The sequence below is a fragment of the Octopus bimaculoides genome, chromosome 19 (assembly GCF_046866305.1).
Source record: "Octopus bimaculoides isolate indiv1 chromosome 19, ASM4686630v1, whole genome shotgun sequence".
NCBI classification, from domain to species: domain Eukaryota; kingdom Metazoa; phylum Mollusca; class Cephalopoda; order Octopoda; family Octopodidae; genus Octopus; species Octopus bimaculoides.
Genome location: NC_142946.1, coordinates 23,061,015 through 23,071,014, shown reverse-complemented (window position 1 = coordinate 23,071,014; position 10,000 = coordinate 23,061,015). Strand labels below are relative to the sequence as shown.

Below are 10,000 nucleotides of genomic sequence, written 5' to 3'. Positions count from 1 at the left end.
AAATTTTTCAGGGCATCTTAGCTTTTTTAGGATCTCCCAAAGTGAAATTCTATTGATAGAATCAAACGCTTTTGTTAGGTCAATGAAAACCTGGTATAAGTCCATATCCTGTTCGATGCACTTCTCTTGCAACTGTCTAGCTGAAAATATCATATCCATAGCACTCCTACTATCCCTAAACCCACATTGCGATTCTGGCAGAACCTCATCAGCAATGTGCAGGAGCAATCTATCCAGCATTATCCTACAGAGGACCTTTCCTGTAACAGTTAACAGACAGATGCCGCGATAATTATCACAGACATCCTTCCCACTTTTAGATTTATAAAGTATCTCCATAGTTGCATCACGCCAATCTGGAGGAACCTCTTCACTTTGCCAAACCCTCTGAATCACATCCGTCAACATTGCACAAAGATGATCACCACCCTATTTAAATATCTCTGCACCTAGTCCATCCATACCAGGGGCCTTTCCATAGTTCAATTTCTTGATTACTGCTTTTATTTCAGCCAGGTTTGGAACTGCTGCTATAAGATGTTTTATAGGTCTCTCGGGTATATTATCAAGAAAAGAGTGATCAACTTCAGTGGGTCTATTGAGCAACTCATCAAAATGTTCTTTCCATCTCCCAACAATATCTTTAGGATTTGTTAATAATTCTGTGCTATCCTTGCTCCGAAGTGGCGCGACCTTTTATGAAACTGGTCCATAAACTTTTTTCAAGAGAGAGTAAAAAAGTTTGGAATTGTTAGCATTTGAAGCTTCTCAGATTTCATCGCATCTATCACTCCTCCAATTTTCCTGCATCATTCATAGCTTCCTCTGTACTGTTGCTTTTACAGCCTTGAAATATGTAGCCACTGTCCTGTTCGTTGACATGTCAACATTTTGCAACATGTTAAATGCCTTTCACTTCTCCTCTAAGATAAGATTAACTTCATCATCATTATCGTCAAACCAATCTTGGTGTTTTTTTACAACAAAGCCAAGAATGTTACTACAAATCTCATACACTCTTTCTTTGAATGACTTCCAGCTTCCATCACAGGACAAATTATTTATCGCACTCACAAACTCACTGCGTACTGACGGAATCTTGAGTTTATTCACATCAATCCGTTTAGGTAATTTGACATTATTTGCTCTAACCTTAGGCTTGACAACAAAATTCACCTTGGCACGCAAAAGCCTATGATCAGTCCAGCACTCTGCACCACGCATCACTCGTACAATAGCAAAGTCCCTAGTATCTCGTTTCCTGGTGAGGATGTAATCTATAAGTTGCCATTTCTTAGAACCAGGGTGCATCCACGTCATTTTATGCTTATTCTTTAGTCGAAACATTGTATTCATGACACATAAATCCATTTCTATGCACATTTGTAACAGTAGCAAACCATTACTGTTGGAACTCCCAACCCCATGCTTTCCTAGGACACCTCAAGTCTCCCAATCTGCACCAACGTGAGCATTAAAATCACCCAAAATGACAACTTTGTCCTCATGGGGGATATTGTGTATAATCTCTGTGATAGATAGAAGGCAAGTTTATCATCCTCAGATGAATTCATAGTTGGAGCATATGCAATTATGAGTGTTGCATAGCGACCTTTTCTTAATGGCAGCCTTACAGACATTAAATGATCCAAATGACCACATGGTAGTTCCTCAAGTTTTGAAACCATAGCGGTTTTGATAGCAAATCCCACTCCTGATTCTTTCTCATTAGGTCTCCTCTCTACTGCTATATATACATACATACATATATATATATATATATATATATATATATACATACATGCATAATGTTCTCTATGTGGCCTGTGTGTTTTCTGTACTGTTTATCATTTTGTCCACGTTTTTTTGCAACGTCCTGTACCCAGATATGCATCTATATATACATGTAGATGTAGGTATGTACATAGATGTACGTATATATGCATATACTCACATATTATTTGTATATGTATATATATATATATATACACACACACATATATACATACACATGTGTGTGTATCCCTTCTGATGCGCTCCCCTTCCACCACCCCATTTCGTTTTCTCTAACTATACATTTATGTCTTGAATTCATGATTATTTATGTATTTTTTTCTCTATCTCACGCGATCTATCGTCTTCGCCTCTACTTGTTGAAGTTTTGCTCCTTAGCCTAAACCTGACTGAAATTTGTCTCTAACCCCCTTTAAAAATTACGATTTTTAACTCTCATTTCTGTTACTGATTTAAACATTTAATCTCACGTTTAAACACTGCTGTGTTTCTTTCAACTTTTTTCTAAAAACCTAACGAATTTGACCAGCATGATGTACTGCTGCTGGTTCTCCCTCTCCCTCTCTCTCTCCCTCCCTATTGTATTCTATCTCTCTCTCTCTCTCTCTCTGAATCACCACTTCTTCCACCATTTCCTCTTCGACTCGCGTGCGAACCCAAACATATAACCAGCTCGCTTTCCAACTCCACCACAATTTCGTATTGGAATCTCTATGCTAATAGAACCCACGACGAAGCTCCATTAGCCCGCGGTACGCCCGCCCTCCCACCCCATCCACCAGTACCGGAAGTCTCTTTTTTTTTAGATCATCTTCCGCGAACACTGCCTGTGACCTTATACCCCCCCTCTTATCGACCCTATAGCGCATAAAGATTGGGTAGTATATGAAGGTTGTAGGTATTGTTTTTGTTTATGAACTCTGCCAAGCTTTCTTTTCAGGTTCACGACACTGCTTACCCCCATCCCAGGGTCACACGGGCCCACTCCTCTGACACCCACTCCTCCCACACTGTCAGGATTGGCACTCTCAACGTCAGCACGCTGAAAGGTAGGTCTGGTGAGATTGTTGAGATGCTTGAACGGCGACGCGTAGATCTGTGCTGCATCCAAGAAGTAAGATGGAGAGGGGGTTCTGCGAGGTTCCTCACAGTCAAAGAACACAGGTACAAGTTTTTCTGGGCAGGGAACACTGACGGAGTCGGGGGCGTAGGAATACTTCTAGCAGAGAAATGGGTTGATAAAGTAATCGAGGTAGTTAGAGTATGTGACAGAGTACTTAAGATTAGACTAGTGCTTCATCATAGGCTAGCTACTGTCATCTCAGCCTATGCCCCTCAACCGGGGCTCCCGGATGGGCTGAAAGACCAATTCTATGACACCCTCTTGCAAACTACCTCGTCGACAAGAGACAGAGACCTTCTCTTTGTGGCTGGTGACTTCAATGGTCATGTCGGACGTCGTGCTGGAGGCTTCCATGGCATACATGGAGGCTATGGCTTCGGTTCCCGCAACGAGGAGGGAACCAGACTGCTGGAGTTCTGTGATGCAACCGATCTTATGGTTTGCAATACCAACTTCAGGAAACCTGCCTGTCACCTAGTCACCTACCAATCCGGCAGACACTCTAGCCAAATCGACTACATCCTCGCCAGAACTAGAGAAAGAGGGAGGCTTATAAATGCCAAAACCCTCCCTGGCGAAGAATGTACACCCCAACACAGATTAGTAGTTAGCGACTTCGAGATCAAGGCAATATGGGTGCCCAGAAGTAGACCGGCTTGGAGGAGAAGGGTATGGAAACTTAAAGACCCTGCAAATGGACAGAGACTTAGAGACAAGTTACTTGAAGCATTTGACGAAATAGAAGGGGATATAGCATCATACAACGTGGAAGACAATTGGAGATTTCTGCGGGACAACCTGTTGAGAGCCACAGACCAGATCTGTGGCTGGTGTAAAGTCCCCTCTCGACCCAGAGTAACGTGGTGTTGGAACAAGGATGTAGACGGGGCTATTAGACAAAAGAAACAGGCTTGGAAGGACTGGAAGAACGGTGGTAGCAGTGAATTGTACCAATCTGCCAGAAGGGAAGCTAGGCGACAGGTTTATTTAGCCAGAGGGGAAGCAGATAAGAAAAGATTTGCCAATGTTCTGCGCCGTGAGGACCAAAGACTTGAGGTATTTCGTGTTGCAAGACAGCGTAGGAGAGAGAATAGTGATGTTGTAGGAGAGAAATGTGTTCGCATGGATGATGGTACGCTTGCACTAAATGAGGATGCAAAGAAAGAGGTCTGGAGATGCCACTACGATGGATTGCTTAATAAAGAGAATGAATGGGAGAAAGAGAGCCTGCCGTATGTCGACCCAACAGAGGGACCAGCTATCCGAGTTGACAGTACCAGGGTAGATAAAGCAATTAAGAGTATGAAGACCGGGAAAGCCCCCGGCCCATCAGGAATCACTGCAGAGATGCTCAAAATATCTGGCAGTGTTGGCTACAGCCTAGTCACCCGTATTACGAACCAGGTGATACACGAAGGAGTCATACCCAATGACTGGTGTAGCAGCACCATAGTAAACTGCTACAAAGGTAAAGGTGACGCTTTAGATACAAATAATTACAGAGGCCTCAAGCTGTTAGATCAGGTTATGAAAGTCATGGAGAGGGTCATAGCCCAACTAATTAGGGAGCGAATCAATTTAGATGAGATGCAGTTTGGGTTCGTGCCAGGTAAAAGCACCACTGATGCCATATTTCTAGTGAGACAGCTGCAGGAGAAATATCTAGCCAAGGATAAACCTCTGTATCTGGCCTTCGTTGACATGGAGAAAGCCTTTGACAGGGTCCCCCGATCCCTTATCTGGTGGTCAATGAGGAAACTTGGGATAGAAGAATGGTTAGTGAGAGCTGTGCGAGCCATGTACAGAGATGCTGTCAGTAAGGTGAGGGTTGGAAATGAGTACAGTAATGAATTCCGGGTAGAGGTAGGGGTCCACCAAGGTTCCGTCCTCAGCCCCCTCCTATTTATCATAGTCCTCCAGGCGATCACAGAGGAATTCAAGACAGGTTGCCCCTGGGAGCTCCTCTATGCTGATGACCTTGCACTAATTGCGCAGTCACTATCAGAACTAGAGGAGAAGTTTAAGGTGTGGAAGCAAGGACTAGAATCGAAGGGCCTTAGAGTCAACCTAGCAAAAACCAAAATCCTAATAAGTAGGAAGGTAGATAAAACACAAACCCCTTCAGGTAGATGGCCCTGCTCAGTATGCAGTAAAGGAGTAGGTAGTAACTCTATAAGATGTACCCAGTGCAAGCTATGGACACATAAGAGGTGCAGCAATACCAAAGGCAGATTAACTACGAAGTTAGTTTTTGTATGTGGCAGATGTTCAGGTGCAATAAACACTGTAAACAAACAGGAAACAACTTCTATCGCATTCCAGGGAGAAAAACTAGAGGTAGTCGATAGCTTCCGCTATCTGGGTGATCAAGTTAGTAGTGGGGGTGGGTGCGCTGAAAGTGTAACTGCTAGAATAAGAATAGCCTGGGCCAAGTTTAGAGAGCTCTTACCTCTGCTGGCGACAAAAGGACTCTCACCCAGAGTAAAAGGCAAACTGTATGACGCATGTGTACGAACAGCCATGCTACATGACAGTGAAACATGGGCTGTGACTGCTGAGGACATGCGTAAGCTCGCAAGGAATGAAGCCAGTATGCTCCGCTGGATGTGTAATGTAAATGTGCATACCTGTCAGAGTGTAAGTATTTTGAGAGAAAAGCTGAACATAAGAAGCATCAGTAGTGGTGTGCAAGAGAGACGATTGCACTGGTTTGGACATGTGGTGAGAATGAATGAGGATAGCTGCGTGAAAAAGTGCCACTCCCTAACAGTTGAGGGAACCCGTGGAAGAGGTAGGCCCAGGAAGACCTGGGCTGAGGTGGTGAGGCAAGACCTTCGTACATTGGGCCTCACCAAGGCGATGACTACTGACCGAGACTTTTGGAAATGTGCTGTGCGTGAGAAGACCCGGCAAGCCAAGTGAGATCGTTGCCAGGGCCCCTGGACTGGCTCTTGTGCGGGTGGCACATAAGATGTACCATCCTGAGCGTGACCGTTGCCAGTACTGCCTGACTGGCCTTGTAGAGTTTTCGAGCGAGATCGTTGCCAGTGCCCCTGGACTGGCTCATGTGCGGGTGGCACATAAAAGACACCATTTCAAGCGTGGCCGTTTTCGTGCGGGTGACACGTAAAAGCATCCACTACACTCTCTGAGTGGTTGGCGTAAGGAAGGGCATCCAGCTGTAGAAACTCTGCCAAATTAGATTGGAGCCTGGTGTTGCCATCCGGTTTCACCAGTCCTCAGTCAAATCGTCCAACCCATGCTAGCATGGAAAGCGGACGTTAAACGATGATGATGATGATGATATATAGTACTAGCAACCAAAATAATTACATTGCTTTTCTTTTCTATTTCTGTGGCAGAATGAATTTAGTAAATAATGCATCCCTACAGCCACCATGATTTGGAGTAGCATACTGGAATAGTGGCAGTCAAGAATGAGGAAAAGAGAGATGGCTACATCTACATTCATCCTGATTATATTTTTCAGATTATTTGCAGCAAACTGTCTCCAACTCTTAAGAATTAAGCGCATTGGGAGTTGACAGTTAAGTTCCTGCTAATGATGATAAATTAATTAAATATCAGATACTCCCCCACCTGCAGCCCTTTATTGAGACCAAAAGTCTAGTCTTATCTATATAAAAAGGCATGTCAGGTACTTGCTAGTAAGAGAATAACAGAAGGGGAAGGAGGTGATAACTAGAGTGAGGAATGAAGGGGTGGTCAAATATATTTAGATTATCAAATAAAAGGGGCATATGGTTGAAAAGAAAAAGAGACCAAAAACCTAAAATAACTGATAGCTTCTACTTACCTAGGTGATCTAATTTGTAGTAAATGTAAATGTTTGGAAAGCACAGTGACCAGATTAGGAATAGGCTTAAAAAAGTGTTTTCCTCGGTGTGAGCACGACTGTGTGGCTAAGAAATTTGCTTCCGAACCATGTGGTTTCAGGTTTAAGCTGATGGCACATGTCTTCTACAATAGCACCAGGCTGACCAAAGTCTTGAGTGGATCTGGTAAATGGAAACTAAAACAAGCCTAACATTTATGTGTATGTGTGTGTGTGTGTGTGTGTGTGTGTGTGTGTGTGTACATGGATGTGTGTGCCAGGGTCTTGGCATCACATGATGGTTGTAAATGAGCATCCCTATCATACAAGCAGTAATGTTTGTTTCTAGTCTTCCATGAATACATGTCTGGCAATGAGGAAATATTACCATGCTTGGAAACGGGTGAAGGTGGGTGACAAGAAGGGCATCCAGCCATAGAAAATCTATCTCAACAAATTCTGTTTGACCCATGCAAGCATGGAGAAGTGGGCATTAAATGGTGATCACACACTCAAAATAGTACTTATATTGATTATTTCTTGACATTTCAGATAATAGTTCATTTACATAGATAGTATGCCTGCCTCTCAAACTCAGCAAACCTCAAATGATCTAGTTAGAAAATAAATACTAGTTTCATTTTTCAAAAGGCATATTCTGTGTGAAGAAGGAAACCTATCAGAAAGACACCTTCCAAGAACAATAGAGTAACATACAAACATACACTCACATACAAACAAACAAACAGTCACTTACTGTTGCTTGGTTCAGGACAATAACATGAATGCCTCGGTTTTTATCAGGTTCTTCATCATGCAAAACCTTAAAGAAACAAAGAATAAAGAATCAAGTAGGGACATAATTAAAGAAGTAAAAATTCAATTACAATACAAAAAGCTGCTTCAAAATAAATTTCAAAACAGTCTGAATCAGAATCAGTTTTGAATTTGAAGTAGAGTTAGCAGCTGATTAATAACCCCATGACAATGGCTTTTTTTATCAGGCAATTAGGTTGCACTGATGGTAATCATCTTGGCCGAGATCAGCAATTAGCTCATGACCCCAGTGATAAAGTGGAAAGCAAAGTTGACCTTGGCAGAATTTGAACTCACAATGTAAAGATGGACAAAATGCTACTAACAATTCTGCCAGCTTGATGTCTTGCTGATTTATAATAATGATAAGGACAAAATGTGATGGTAAAGTAAGTTTCTGAGGAAAAATCTAGTAGTGAGATTCCAACAGAACAAAACTTTCTGGTTCTCAACAAACATGAGTGATTTGATAAGGACAACAACCAAAAGAACAATCTAGTTATTGATTATTATAGAAGAATGACAGAAATGATGTGATATTACTGCCAGGTGTTTAGAAGTGAATTCACAAACTTTACTAATATTAGTCATGATCAATATTACAACTGTTCCAAGAACTGTGGGCAGGAACCATTTTCTCTTCTTTGTCTTCTTCATTTTTTTTTTCTTTCTTTTGTAGTTAATTCATTTACTTACTTACTGGCACTCCATCGGTTATGATAACAAGAGTTTGAGTTGATCTGATGACTGGAACAGCCTGCTCATTGAAATCAATGGCTGGGCACACCACAAACATGCATACTCTTAACGTAATGTTCAGGGACATTTAGCATGACACAACATGACAAGGCTGGCTCTTTGCATTACAGATATGACTCGTTTTTGCCAGCTGAGTGGACTGGAGCAACATGAAATAAAGTGTCTTGCTCAAGGACACAATGTGCAGGCAGGAATCAAATTCATGACCTTACGATTGTGAGCTGAATACCCTAGCCACTAAAGAAAACATGCCATTGAAAAGCAAATTGTTAAAACTGTTACTAGAAATGAAATGGAACCTACCGCTGTCCCATCAACTGAGACACTAACCGCATCCTTACTGGATACTACTATCACAGAAAGAGTTCTTCCTAATTTCTCATTTTTAGACTGTTTATCATGGATGTCAGTGCTCACTCCAGCTGGAAAGAAAAGAGATGTCAGGTTAAATAAAAAGAGTAAAAACCATTGATCAAAAATATATCATCATCATTTTTATGTCCTTTTTTCCATGTTAGATTGGGAGTTCTGAACTTATTTTGAGGCAGTGTGCTATGGTCAAATGCCCTTCTTTATGCCAGCCCTTATTTTCAACTAATTTAAGTTTTCACACATCAAAAGTGAGAAAAATTTTGTTTATAGGAGGACAATAAAGTCATTACAGCTTAAGTGATGTTCATACAATGACATGCAGACAAACACACAAATATATGACAGATTTCCATTCTGTTTCTGTCTACCAAATTCACTCATAACACACTTGTCATGGGACTATAGTAGAAAACACTTCCCCAAGGTGTCACACAGTGGGACAGTACCTGAAAGCACACTGTTATAAAGTGAGCTTCTTAACCATGCATCCATACCTGCATTAACAACTCATGAAAAACTTCCATCTAAATAACTGTTCCAAAAACTACAAACTCCTGAATTTGCAAACCTGTCAAAGTCAATCTTAAAAATAATGGAAATATTGATTCCTTATACAGGCAAACCAGAAATATGTTGGGAGGGAACAGCTGCTTGATTTGTACCTTATTTTCTTAATCTTATTGACTCCAGAAGGGATAAATAGCATAAGTTGATTTCAGCAGAATTAAGAACTTAAAGATCTGTATCAAAAACCATAAAGCATTTTGTCCAGCATTATGATTCTTGAATAAAAGAAACAATAAAATGGTCCCATCAGCTCTACTGTTTAATGTACCAATTTCTGTTAAAACAAGCCTGTACATATTTTATAGACAGAAGTCAGCTAACAAAAAAATATATGTAACTTGAAATAGGGGTCTAAGAACAAGTTCTTTATAATCACAACACCAAATGTATTTTGATGCTTTACATGTATATTTCCATAAGTGGAACAGTTCTGCAAATTTGTACTTGTACAAGCAGTTTGGGTTCAGTTTCACTGTGGACCCTTTGGCAGGTTGTCATTTACTGATAGCCCTGGGCCGACCAAGGCTTTGTAAGCAGATTCGTTGGATGGAGGCTGTTGAGAAGAAAAGTATCTTGTTTTAACCATCATCCTTTAAATATTAAGAAGGCCTTGCAGATTTTTTGTGGTCCTAGATATTGTGATCATTTGTAGCATATGAATTAAGGATTTTGCATTCTCTCCCCAAGATACCAAGTTCAGCTTTACTTTGCTGCAGACAGGTTGGTATGTATAC

The 10,000-nt window shown here is 41.3% G+C and overlaps 1 protein-coding gene across 8 annotated transcripts in view; it reads right to left on the bottom strand.

Moving 5' to 3' along the window:
• Nucleotides 1–10,000, bottom strand: part of LOC106873095 (protein O-linked-mannose beta-1,2-N-acetylglucosaminyltransferase 1) — a 162,579-nt gene that overhangs the window by 62,404 nt on the left and 90,175 nt on the right. For all 8 annotated transcript variants that reach the window (XR_016245193.1, XR_016245195.1, XR_016245194.1 and 5 more), the window contains exons 4-5: nucleotides 8,631–8,749; nucleotides 7,510–7,575 (exon numbers count right to left, since the gene is read on the bottom strand). Coding sequence is in view for 5 of the 8 variants with exons in the window: in XM_089366612.1 (XP_089222738.1) it covers nucleotides 7,510–7,575; nucleotides 8,631–8,749 (185 nt within the window). In the remaining 3 variants the exon portion in view is untranslated. The remainder of the gene's footprint in view (nucleotides 1–7,509; nucleotides 7,576–8,630; nucleotides 8,750–10,000) is intronic.